This window comes from Oryctolagus cuniculus, chromosome 1, assembly GCF_051225735.1.
Source record: "Oryctolagus cuniculus isolate XC-2025 breed Fujian yellow rabbit chromosome 1, ASM5122573v1, whole genome shotgun sequence".
Classification (NCBI taxonomy): domain Eukaryota; kingdom Metazoa; phylum Chordata; class Mammalia; order Lagomorpha; family Leporidae; genus Oryctolagus; species Oryctolagus cuniculus.
The window spans coordinates 57162769-57176030 of record NC_142867.1 but is presented as its reverse complement, the minus strand read 5'-3'; the positions used below and the strand labels follow the sequence as shown (position 1 = coordinate 57176030).

Genomic DNA, 13262 nt, shown 5'->3' with positions numbered 1-13262 from the left:
GAAGCAGAGAAAATCACCAGGTTCCGAACCAATTGGGTTTAGTTTGAGGGTGAACAAGCAAAACAAAACAAAACAGGAGATACTTCAGTGTTTGCGTGATTCTTCCCCCAAGAATGACGGAAAGAGAAAGGCCAGGAGACAGACAGGAGCAAGCGGTGAGCCCCTGGCACCGCCCACTGTTTGCACACCAACCTGTCGCCTCCCGCAGGCTAGTTTCAAGCTCAAACTCAACAGTGACCAACATTTCCTGAGGGGCGCTGGGTGGGCCAGGGGCTGCCGGGACGCGCTGGCCGGAGCTGCATGTAAGGTTTGCGTAGCGGAAGCTCTCTGTTACCGAGCTGCGCTTCTCTGTATGAAGAAACACAACGGTCGGAAGCCAAGTCCCGGCCAAGCACTCAGCTGCACATTCGCTGGAGCTCAGTAAACATTCCATGAACACGACTCCCACGGGACTCAACGGTCCACTCCACACGCCAAGACGTTGCAAGCCCTCAGCCCGGAGCACGATGACATCTTCACTGTGAAGAGCCAGTATTGCCTCCTTCATAACTTCATGGTTTAGCTCTTAATTCTCTTGGTGGGCCAGTGCTGGATGCTTCCGTCTGATCAGCGACAGACGTGGAAGACCAGCCTGGGGTAGGGTGGGGGGTGTCGTGCAGGCTGTGATGTGGGTGTGCTCTGTGCTCACTGCTTTCTGAAAGCCAGGCTGTGAGGGATGGAGCAGGGGCCCCAGGGGAAAGAGGAAACTCATTCCTGCTCTCGGGCAAACTGACCTTGGAGTGACTCCAGCCCGAAAGAAATGCTGGAAAGAACATCAACACTGATCTCTCACTTTTAAATAACTGGGAGCAGTGAATGGCACAAAGAAGGATACAGTGTCCTGGAGGCATCCAGGAGGCGAGCGGACTGTGACACACGTGTGACACATCTCCGTTCCTGAACTTGGCTGTCTCCCCTCTCTTCCAGTGGATTCAACCAGTGACTGTGAACCCCAAACAAAGACAAGGCCCACATATCACCCACACAATCTGTCTCAACTAGAAAACCTTACTTTATTGAACTAAAGTACCAGGCCATTTCAAACAGTTCATGGAATTAAAACATAAAAAATAATACTTCGAAACCCAGGTATCATTCTTTCGTAATACTCATTTTCCATGCACTTAAAAAAAAAAAAACCCTCATATTATCTGTATCACATTCTTCTCTAACATTTCAAGGATGTCCACAGCCACAGGTCATCGGTGACCAAAGGAAAGAGGCAAACCAATTTCTCTATTTTCCCCAAAAGATCAATCTTGCCTTTTCAAAAGGCTAACTTCTCGTAAACTAAGCAGATTCTCATTTTGAAAATTTTCCCTTTCAATCACCCCACATCTATTTTTAAAAGACTATTTATTTTGAAATGAATTCTGATCTATAGAAGACTTGCTAAGAGAATGTAGAGTCTCCTGCACCTTCACACCATTTCCCCCAAGGTTAACGTCATGGGCTACCATCGTGCAGCTGTCAAAGCCAAGAAATCAGCCTGAGAAAACCCCACTAAGGAAACCACAGGTCGCATCTACTTGTAACTCATGCTTCTCCCACCCCTGACTGAGAAGTGTAAATGCTCACTGTGGAGAATTTGGAAAACACAGAAAACAGAATCATTCACCCTCCTCTCACCCAGATGCAATCACTAGTAATGACATGGTGAGCCTCCTTTTTTCTCCCCTGTGCCATACTTTGACTCACATAATTTGGATTATACTGGAACGCAATATGTTATTTTCCCCCTTTCCACCTCAGCGTTATAACAAGAACATTTTCCCATGTCATTAAACATTCTTTGACAATATGCAAGAAGTTCATGAAAAATGGAGTTCAAAGATAAGTTTGTTTTGGTGCAAAAAAAACCCCTCTGACATCTGTGCATATGAACAGACTTCAACACATTCATGGCAGATGCATATTATGAAAAACTGCACAGATTTAAAAATGTTTTGTACCAAAACAAACATCTCTTATTTACTATTATTACTAATTACTATTTGTATTTATTTGGGGGCAGAAAGAGAGAGAGAGCTCTCATTTGCTGATTTACTCCCCAAATGTCCCCAACAGTCAAGGCTGGGTCAGGCCAACGCCAGGAGCCCTGACTCAACTGAGGTCTCCCCTGGGGTGACAGGAACCCAATTTCTTGAGTCATCACCACCGTGTCCCAAGGTCTGCGTTAGCAGGAAGCTGGAATCAGGAGCCGGAGGCAGGTAATAAGCTCAGGTACTCAGATGTAGGATGCAGGAATCTCAACCACTGGGCTAAACACCCACCTCACAATAAACTCAATTTCATTTCATGGACTCACTGAAGTACCCTCATATAGTTAATAGCTGCATAGTATTTCTATAAATGGAGGCACCAAAGTTGACCCTGGTTAGTTACTTAAAAGAAGCAGTTCCTACATTCGAGTCCCTACTCTATTCTCCATCCCAGCTTCCTGCTAATGCACACTCTGGGAGGCAGCACAGGATAACTCAAATACGTGGGTCCCTGCCGCCCACATGGGAGACCGAAACTGAGCTCCTGGCTCCTGGCTTCAGCCTGAGCCAGCCCTAGCTCTTCTGGGCATTTGGGGAGTGAACAAGCAGATGGAAGATCTCTCTCTAACTCTCTGTATGTGTGTCTCTCTCTGTCTCCCTGCCTTTCAAATACATCTTTTAAAAATGCAATCAAAAGCAACTAGGTATAAGCTTTAGGTTCATTTGTTTGTATGACTTTTTTAAAGATAGAATCAAGAAAGAAGTCCAATAGAGGAATCCTGATCTCTTTTTTTTAATCTTCACAAGTGTCCTATGAAGTAATAGTGGAAATGTGAGCTGGGAAAGAAAGAGGAGGGGTGGATTCTGCTTGTTTCACTAGGCCAGTTCTACTTGGATGGCATTTGTTCTGCTGAAGCCAATGGAATCCCTGCTTCCCAAAACCAGACCCAGCAGGAAAGCTGGCTATGACATCTTTGTTCGTCAAAATTATCCTTTCTCGGCCAAACCTCTTTTCTTTTTTTGCTTATATTTCAAGCAAAGTCTAAGATCTAGAAAATGTAATCCAATGTGGTCACAAATGCTAATTCATTGTGAGCCCTCATTGACTCCTGTGAATCCACAGGCTTGCCCAGAGCTCCATGACCTGCACCTGCCTCCCACAGGCGGCCCTGCCATTCAGCCGCTGGCTATCCAGGGGTGCTAGGCTAGGCTCTGCTCCCCAGGGACGACAGGCCCTAGCGGCTCTGAGCAGTCCCACCCCGCCTGCCACACTCCTGCGGCAGCTGGACCACACACGGCCCTCCCACGGAGCTCCGGCTCTGCTCTGGGGCCCTCTCCCACCATGCAGGCCAGCTCGCTGACTCCATACCTGGTAGCGCAGGTCGCGGACCCCCGGCAAACAGCTCAGCCTTTGTCAAACTACACTTGCCTTCATTTAGCTTAAACGTTACACTTGTCCTGATGGTGGCGACATCTTCAGAAAGAAACAAGCGAGAGAGGTTACCTTCAGAGGCACCCGGTGGGTGACAGCGAGCTACCCCCGGCTGGGTCCCACACCACATGCTACACACCCTGAGCCCTCTCTCCGCCTGAGACCAAGAAAGTTTCGGATCATGGAGCGCCCATTACTCTGGACACCAGCCGCTTCCTCAGCATCACACTCAAGCCCTCGTGTTGGTGCATAACAAAGAGAGGGCCCCCAAACAGCCCCAACAGGAAGATGAAAGGTGGCGTGCTTTGTGTGCCTTCTTAAGGGAGAAGGCCAGGTAACTCCACAGTCCAGATTTGGGTAGCAGTGTTGAGGGAAACCGTGGAGGCTGGCACAGACCCTCCTGGGAGGACAGGGCAGAGGGAGCTGCCACTCCAGACCAACGTGGTGCCCACTAAGCATGGCTGGGGCTGCCAGGGTGTGGGAGCAGCCAGGGTCCCACTGCGAGCGCCTGATGAGCAAAATTCTGTTCTCCTCGTCTAGTCAGCCTTAACCATGTTAGGCTCCGGAATCCATGCCCCAATTCCAATTCCAGCTCTTGAACTCATGGTGAGAATTTGAGCAAGTTATTCAATCTTACTAAGCCTCAGTTTCCTCGTCTGCAAAACGGACATCATTACAGTTCCTCCATTACCAGGCTGCTGTGAGAAGTAAATGAGATGATGCCCTCCCCCCGGCCCCACCATGGGACATGTCCAGTCTATAGCCTGGTATGCAATAAGCTCTATAAGCAAGAATACCTATCAGCTCTGTACTTGCTCACCCGTGGGGTGGCTGAAATCACCAAGGAACCATCACAGAGGGATTGGGTGACACAGACAGTGATGTCCGCTCTGGCTGAGTCCAAGCATCTGGCAAAAGGGGCAGGGAACGACAGTACTTGGGCCTCTGGGCCCCGGGCCGCCTGGCCTCAGATGCCGCTCCTCTCCTCTGGCTCTTCTGAGTCACCTCTCTGAGCCCAGCTCCTGCCTGCGGTTAAGGAGGGTAGCACTTGCACTGATGCTGCTGCAGGGGGCTGTAGTGCGGGAGAAACCAGCTAACACACCTAACACAAGGGCTAGCATATTTCACGGCTCAGTCAATGCTGGTGAGCCATGACCGTCTTGCTTTGCTCATCTTTGTAACACGGGCATCAACATGTACTACGGTCCTCATCCGGGTGTTCTCACAACACGGTGCCAAAGGTGTCCATACTGGGACCTCCTGAGAACTGTGGATTTCATTCTTAGCCTTTCAATAAGCCAGATGGGTTTGATGAGAACCAGAACAGCCCCTGTTCCTCCTGCTCTGTGCAGGCTGATCTCCATCAGTGCCACGTGCTCCTGGCACATTTCCTGCTGGGGCTTGCAGGGGCTCAGGGGCACAGGGACCCCCACACCTCCTCATGTCTGAGCTCTGCGGGCCTCTGCCCATTATGACGGCCCACCAAGGCTGGACACAAGGCTGGCACCTCTCAGCACACAGTGCTCATTCAGTGTCTGTCCCAGGGGAGGGGGTTTCAGGATGCAAAGCTGCAGCCAAGGACACCCTATCATGTGCTCACGGCATCGAGCGTCAGAAAAATGAAAACAGAGCCAGTGCCCAAGAACAGCACCCCACACACACAGCCCTGTGGGCATAGCGAGCCCCCGCAGAGAACACGCAGATGTGGTCATTACCCCTAAAGGCAGAGTCATTGGATTTTTGCTGTTTGCTCCTGAGAGGAGAGGGAGAGCCGCAGGCGACAGAGTAGGCCTCTTGCAGTCCTAACAGACAGAACATGGGTCGTCAACCACGGAAGCAAGGTCCCCCCGCGGCAGCTCAGTCTCCCCCACCCTTGCTCTGCATGAGCTTCCAGGAAAATGCCCAGCTTATAGGGTCTCAAAACATGGGCCTCCGGTGGCCAGCAGGCACGTGGTCCGGGACCTGGGAGCGCTTTGAGGGTAGCTGACACCTAGGGGCCAGGAAGACCTGGCTCCGGCATGAGGACCTGCCCTGGGTCCTGGGCCCCACTCACCTGAAGAGAGGTGAATGCCAGAGTGACATCTTAGGAAGCACCTGTCTCCTCCGCCACTCTTACCGCAACGCAGGGACACGGGGGCTGACGCACTAGTGGGCAGAAGCCCCTTCACTTCTAGACAGGACAAAACACAGACACTTACGGAGAGAGAGAAGGGCATTTCCCCCGAGGGTCACGAGGCCGGCAGAGCCCACGCACCACAGGCCCCGAGAAAACAAAGGAGGGCTGGCGCCCCGCACAGAACACCACTCCAGGCCTTACGTCCCACCCAGGGAGAGCAGCCCAGGGAGGCAAGTTTTCCATGCAGGAAAGCAACCAGGAAAACAGAAGTAAGGCCCAACCTATGCAGAAGCACAGACAGAAACACCAAAGAGCCTGCAAAGTATCTCCTGTTTTTGAACTCTTTTTTTTTTTTTTTTTTTAAAAAAAACGGCTGCTGCCCAGGGGAGCAGAAGTGGGTGGTGGGTGGCAGCGCCAGCGCCGCCGTGCCCCTTACCCACGCAGTCTTTCTGATTCCAGTGGAGCTTGTACCCCGGGTGGCACTGGCACTCGTAGCTGCCTGCTGTGTTCACGCAGACCTGCTCACAGCCGCCGTTGTTGACGCTACACTCGTCGGTGTCTGCGGGACAAAACACTCCCTTGTCACGGCAGCCGGCGGCCAGTCATGGGCACCAGCCCTCCCCTGAGGGAGGGGCAGCAGGGGAGTCGCCTGATGGGAACTCACCAAGCAAAGGGGAGGTGCTGACTGCCTTGAGGCTGTGCCCTTGGCACCTGCTGGCCCCGCTCCCCACTCAGCAGATTTCCTTGTAAGAGCCTCACTTGGCAGTCTCAAGTTCAAGTTGCATTCTCAACCTCAGAAAGGACAGCACTGTACTTTCAGCTGGTCAGCCTTAGCCACTGCACAGGCTTCAAATGTCAACGGCACCATCCTCCCGGGCCACACACCAGGGAGGCGGCAGGCAGGACTCCCCGTCGGCTGTTGACACGGCACAGAGAAGGGAGCGATGCGCCCCGATCCCCGGCCACCTCTGACAGAGGCCAGACACACAGGTGTGCTTTCCCTTAGGGTTTGGGTCTCTTTTAGACTGTAAAGGGTTTGTTTTCAGCAGTTCCAAGAACGGGTCGAAAGGGAGAAGGGGGAGCAGGCATTGGATGCCGTTATGCAGGCCCCTGCATCCCGTACCGGAGTGCCTGGCCTTGGGTTCCTGCTCTGCTTCCCATCCAGCTTCCCGCTAATGCACACCTGGGAGGCAGCAGGTAATGGCTCAGGTACTTGGGTCCCTTCTACCCACATGGGAGACCTGTGTGGAGTTCCAGGTTCCTGGTTTCAGCCTGGCCCAGCCATGGCTATTGTGGACATTGGAGGGGTTGAGCCAGAACCCTCTATGTCTCTCTCTTTCTCCTTGCCTCTCAAGTAAATAAAAATATGTTAATTTTGAAAGAAGGGAGACAACATTAGCTATAGCCAATCACCACTCTCACGGGACTGGGCAGGAAGTATACCAGCCAGGGCTGCAGAAATCTTCCAAATCCTTGGGATCTCCTTGAGATCCTAGACATTCTGGGTTGGAATCTGTGTTCTCAAAGCTTGCGGGGGAATGTGATGACGGAGGGAGCAGAGCGTGAGTCAGCTGGCATCAGGTCTGAGTCATGCCAGTGCCTGCCTGACCATAAGGTTCTGAGACAGGAGAATGTGTTCCTAAATGGGCACAGAACAGAGAGAGTCACACAACGGTTCCACTTCCAGCTCAAAGCCCTAACTGCGGAGCTCCAACCAAGGCTCTGCAGCCAGTTCCTACGCACCGCAGGGCTGCCACTTGGCTGGGGCTGGGCCAAGCCTCTCTGAAGACTGCAACTTTACCATCTGCTGAGAAGTTTGGAGGGGGTAGGGTACCGGCTCCCGGGAGACTCTCCCATCGCCAAAGCCCATTAAGGAGTCCCGGCTAAAAGGGCTCGGCTCCTCCCCGTGTTCCCTTTCACAGCAGCTGTGTTACAGGGACAGCGGTGGGGAGATTTTCTTCAGCAACTGCTTTCCTGATGCCCCATTGCACAGGGCTGAGAGTGTACCCTTCACCCCCCACCCAGTGTAGGACAGTGAACTCAGGCCCTGCTCGCCCCCATCTCCTCACCTCCACAGTGGGTAAAGCCGTACAGGGTGTACCCTTTGTTGCAAGCACAAGCAAACGTGCCAGGGTAGTTGATGCAGCTGTGGTCACAGGTCCTGTCCAGAGAGCACTCATCCACATCTGTAAGTGTCACAGGAAGAGCAGAGCTGAAACCAGCTGTGCTGGACGCTTGGGGAGAAGAGGTTTATAACACACAACTGCTGACCAGCGCCCAAAGCCACACACACAGGGTGAGAGATTATCCACTCTCCTTGCTAACTTGTGTTCAAGAAGGTATTGAGCACCGACAGAGTACCCTCACTGCCGGGGCCCTTATTTCCAAATTCTGTTGCAACTGCACCTGCCTCAAAGCGCAGTTGGTCTCTCTCATTCTTGCTTATTTGCAGGGCTGAGTAGTTTAAAATACTTAAATGGAGCCAGCATTTGGACTAGTAGCTAACATGCCAGTCAGAATACTCGTGTCCCATACTGGAATGCTTGGGCTCAACACCTACCTCTGACTCCTGACTTCAGCTTCCTACTAATGCAGACCCCAGGAGGCAACAATGGTGGATCAAGTAACTGGGCTCCTGTCATCCACAGGGAGACCTGACGTGAGTTCCCAGCTCCTGGGATTTGGCCTCCTGGCTTTGGAGGGGAGTGAACCAGAACATGGGAGTGCTCACTCTCTGTTTCTCTCTGCCTCTCAAATAAATAAAAATTTTTACAACATTTACATGAAGGCAAATGAGCTAATATACTTAAGAAGGGCTTTATAAACTTTATTATAAATAACGATGCTAGGGGCTGGCGCTGTGGTGCAGTGGGGTAAGCCACCACCTGCAGTACCAGCATCCCATGTGGGCACCAGTTTGAGTCCCAGCTGCTCCACTGCCGATTCAGCTCCCTGCAAGTGCTTGGACCCCTGCCCCCATGTAGGAGACCTGGATGAAGTTCCTGACTCCTGGGTTCGGCCGGGCCCTGGATATTAGGGCCATTTGGGAAGTGAACCAACAGAAGAAAGATTGATCTCTCCCTCTCTCTCTGTAACTATACTTATCAAATAAATAAATAAATCTTTAAAAACAATGTTAGCTATGAGTGTTACTATTGGTAAAACAACAACACTTTTATAAGCTATAAACAACTGAAAGACAAAAACACTTGGGTTGGAGCTAAATCTGGTTCCCATTGCTTTCAGATCTTTCCCAAAATTAGTCTTCTGTCCTCAATAGGCTAGTGAATTATGAGTTTTAATGTCCTCTGCGCCAAAAGAATGAGCATTCTTTTAGTTAATATCCTTAGTCATTTTCCACCATGAACACAGAAACAGGTGATCAAGCTTTAGACTGGATCCTCTTGGCCAGCATCTTGTTTCGCTCCTCCCCTGGGGTCCCACGTGTCCCTATCTTCCTGGTTTGGTATGGACACGTCCTTGGCTGCTGCTAGGGTCAAGCGAACGAGCCTCAGGAGGCTGCTGTGTCCATCTGGCCACCTCTTCTTCCCTGGCCTGGCCCGCACATCTTTCCTGCAGACCAGAATCCTGGCGCCTCACTCACCCAGCTCTTTGGGAAGGTTTTAACAGAGCTACAACTCGTGTCTGCAAACAGACAAAGAGGGCCCAGGACAGCTCTCGGCTGCAGCCAACTAGTCCAGTGCCAGCCCATTCTTTCAACACTGAATGTGCCATGAGAAACTGCACTAATAAAAAAGCAAACATTTGGGTGGAATAGGAGGAATGAAAAAGGGCAATTCTTACAAAACGTCTTCAACCCTAGCTTTTCCCAGAAATCCTGGCGATCTCTTCAGTAAACTTGTTCTGTGCAAATATTTGTTTTCCCAAGACTGATCAGTGAAAAATGAGAAAAATTCAATTTCTTTCCTAGCAATCGATGCCATTCTATGAAATCTGTTTTTAATATCAGCCACTTGTTGAGAAAATGGACTCATTCGGTAGCTGATTTTGGCGGCTCACTTGGGGTTTTTGGTTTGCCAAAAATAATGAGATCACTTTTCTAATTCCTTTTTAATGTGTTTACACAGCTTAAACAGGATTGCTTGCCCTATACATTATGAAACATTATGTGTAACGGCAAATTTGCTTTCCAAGTCAAACTGCAGAAACCACACAATCATCATGCAGAATTAACTCACTGAATTTAGAGGCGAATCTACAAATTACATTTGAAGGACAAACCCAGAAAGCAGACAGACATAATTCATGCTGTGAAGTTAAAAAGATGTAATGTTTCATCTTTGTTATCTGAAGTAAAATCAGATGTTATATTGCTTTGGATTTAGTTCTGATATTCCTAATATAATAGTAATAAGGCAGTCCTTTTTCCCAGAAATGGAGCAATTACGCGGGACAGTATGCTTTCCCTGAGAGCTTCTTGCCGTATATCGATAGGACATAAAAGGTGCTTATCTAAAAATAAGTGATGCCTCCCACCACTCACAGCAACTACTACACCAATGGCTGTCCAGAGGAAACCTCTCGACCCCTGTACATGGGGAGGATGCGTCTGAGAAGGGGCTGTCAAACTACCTAAGAATGAGTTAGCATCTCTTCACCACCCCTGCCTCCCTCTCCCCCGGCATCAACAGGTCATTCAAAACAAGGACCAGGATGAGACCAAAGGGGACCTGGTCTTGGTTATGAATTGATCCCTGCCTTTTGCTAAGAAGGTAAATCTACAGATTTTTTCCATCAGCTTTTGTTGCAGTTTTAATAACATTAAAAGAAATTTCAGAAGAGGAAAATCATTCATCACCTCCTCCGCAGCCCCCGCCAAGGCTGGGCTGCCTGCCACGCTCCCTTCCAGCCATGCGCTCTGTGATAATCACGCCAGACGCGTGCTTCCAGGGGTTCTCTGATGGCTGACAGCTCAACTTCTTTTCTTTTCTTTCTTTTTTTTTTTTTTTTTTTTTTTTTTGACAGGCAGAGTGGACAGCGAGAGAGAGAGACAGAGAGAAAGGTCTTCCTTTGCCGTTGGTTCACTCTCCAATGGCCGCCACGGCCGGCACGCTGCCGCCGGTGCACCGCGCTGATCCGATGGCAGGAGCCAGGTGCTTCTCCTGGTCTCCCATGGGGTGCAGGGCCCAAGCACCTGGGCCATCCTCCACTGCACTCCCGGGCCACAGCAGAGAGCTGGCCTGGAAGAGGGGCAACAGGGACAGAATCCGGCGCCCCGACCGGGACTAGAACCCGGTGTGCCGGCGCTGCAAGGCGGAGGATTAGTCTAGTGAGCCGCGGCACCGGCTGACTTCTAACATACATCGGCCAGCGACATCCGTGTGTGTGTCCCAGGGAAGTGAAGCCCGAGTTGGAGGCTGGACGGGGACGCCCCACGAGCTGGGCTCTGCGAGGGGCTGGCTGCATCGTCTCTGAGCGTCTCTGCTCCCGTGTGTGAGCCCCCACACAGCACAGCATGCTTTCAGCACATACCTTGGCAAGACTTCTCATCTGTTAATAATTTAAATCCTTTTCTGCAGCTGCAGTCAAAGCTGCCCACGGTGTTTTTGCAGAAATGATCGCAACCCCCATTGCGGGTCTGGCACTCGTCAACATCTGGAACAGGCAAGCATCGGCCAATCAGAGAGCAGCACTCTCCCGGTTCCCCCACGCCCCTCAGGAAGGCAGACAGACCCAGGCCAGCGTTCAAGACCCTTTACTGATATCTTGAAGCTACACGTTTCCCTGTTGACTGAGCCAGTCTTGAAAGACAAGTGCCTCAGCCTCCTGAGAACTGTGGCTAGGGTGCCCCTGACTCGCAGGAAGCAAGCAAACGGGAAAGGGTGGCAATGTCCCGTCCTCATGTCCTCATCCTGGTGTTACTCTCTCCAGATAAGATGGTTCCCTGTCGTATATTTTCTATTCTAGTTTAATGATTAAATCTCTGAGGGATTAGAGCATTCCTTTTGGAGAATTACACAATGATCAAATAGCTCCAATGCTTTTAAATGATTGCTGATTCTCAATCTTATCTCCTCTCAGTTTCATCTGGTAACCGGTTATCTCCCTTTATCACGCTGAAGAACCAATCCTTTGTACTCTTGCCCACTACATACTAGCAGTCACTGGGGTCTCTCTTCATCAGTAAAAGTTAATATTTCAGTTATTAATTAAGTTCTCCGGATAATAATCTTGGCTGTTATTTACATAATAATCTCTAGGCTATTATTTATGATATGTTGATATTATCTCCTGCAAATGAATGTTCGCTGCACTGCCTTTTTCTAACAAGGCCACTGCCTGAAATGAATTACTTAATGCTCACAGAGGCTGACCTCGTCAACAGGGAGTATAATTAAGCTGGTTCTAATGGAGCTTACTCAGTTATAACCGTCCAGTGGCCCAGGAAAGAAAAGCTTCGCTCAGTACGAATCGTGAGCAAACCTCGAGTTACTCAGGGAGTGCGAGGGGAAGAGCTGCCTTCATCCCTTTAGCCACAGCAGCACGGGGCTTCCCTCTGAAGCCGCCCCCCGCCCCCAGCCTCCCCGGAGAGGCGAAGGCTACCTTTACAAGTCTTCCCATCCGACTGGAGAGTGAATCCAACGGGACAGCTGCAGTGCACACCTGTCGAAGTATCCTTACAGGTGCGATCACAGCCTCCATTGTTGACGGCGCACGTCTCTGACAAGCGGGAAGAAAGGCAGTTAGCTTCTTAAAGAAGTGCTGATACTGCTGTTAATATTTGCCAAAGTCCATGAACGCCAAGACACTCGCAGGGGTACTCACAGTCACACCCCAAATCTCTGCCACCTGCAGGTGAGATAGAGGGAGGGCGGGAGGCTCTGCACCTGCCCTCAATGAGGCAGCTGGTCAGGGTGACCACAGGGGTCAAGATGTCACCCGGCCTGCAGAGCCATTCCCCGCTGCTGGCAGATTTCAAGCCACTACAAGTTTCAGCCGGTCCACAGACAGCCACCTGCTGACAACAGTCACACCCAGCAGGTGAGATGTGAGTGCAGAACAGGCAAGGGGACATGTCCCTTTCCCAGTCCTCAGCCATGAACCTTCTTTCAATCCGAGCAATTGGCCAAGCATTGCTCTAGTTGCAGACTAGGGCCGTCATCCTCACAGCAGCCAACTGACTCAGGTGAGAGCTCACCTTTCCCTGAACGGAGGAGCCCCATCAAAGCTACCGGGACACTAAGCCAGGGTCTGGAGACAAGGAACAGGAGCAAATGGCCTTCCCGCAACGGACAAGCGCCACGCAGAGCCATTCAATCACTAGCACCTGGGTACTCAGACGTGTGAATTCACTTCCGAGGCTGGCTCATTTGACAGCTGGGGGAAACAAGCTTGGTTGCAACTTAGTATGTTTCCTCTCCAAACCTCACTAAAATGAGAGACTTTTTAAAGGATAAATCCTTAAGGACAGAGAAAACGGAAAATACAGTAGCTGGAGGATGTGACCCATTCACGTGAGTGAGGGAACGGCAGCTGACGAGCAGAGAGCTGAATCCTAGGAGTCTTCAGAAGGGGTGCTCCAGGCGGCAAGCTCGTGAGAGCCACAGAACCCGGACATGCCCAGGGATGGAGGAGCCAGCTACCTGAGAGGCAGCCCTGAGGACGGAGTTAAAAAGAGGAAGACGGATTGAGAGTCTGGGTAAGAAACAAACCCCCAAGCTTCTCCCTTCCC

At 50.9% G+C, this 13262-nt stretch overlaps 1 protein-coding gene across 5 annotated transcripts in view; it reads right to left on the bottom strand.

The window, feature by feature from the left end:
- The window catches only part of SCUBE2 (signal peptide, CUB domain and EGF like domain containing 2), a 71837-nt gene that overhangs the window by 30712 nt on the left and 27863 nt on the right, over positions 1–13262 (bottom strand). For 2 of the 5 annotated variants that reach the window (XM_051824145.3, XM_089329135.1), the window contains 8 exons: positions 12134–12250; positions 11063–11185; positions 7639–7755; positions 6006–6128; positions 5507–5623; positions 5169–5255; positions 3391–3495; positions 193–348 (listed from right to left, as the gene is read on the bottom strand). In XM_051824145.3, coding sequence (XP_051680105.1) covers positions 193–348; positions 3391–3495; positions 5169–5255; positions 5507–5623; positions 6006–6128; positions 7639–7755; positions 11063–11185; positions 12134–12250 — 945 coding nt within the window. Of the gene's footprint in view, positions 1–192; positions 349–3390; positions 3496–5168; positions 5256–5506; positions 5624–6005; positions 6129–7638; positions 7756–11062; positions 11186–12133; positions 12251–12728; positions 13187–13262 lie in introns of all 5 variants that reach the window. The other 3 variants (XM_051824154.3, XM_089329143.1, XM_089329138.1) reach the window with 2 other exon arrangements.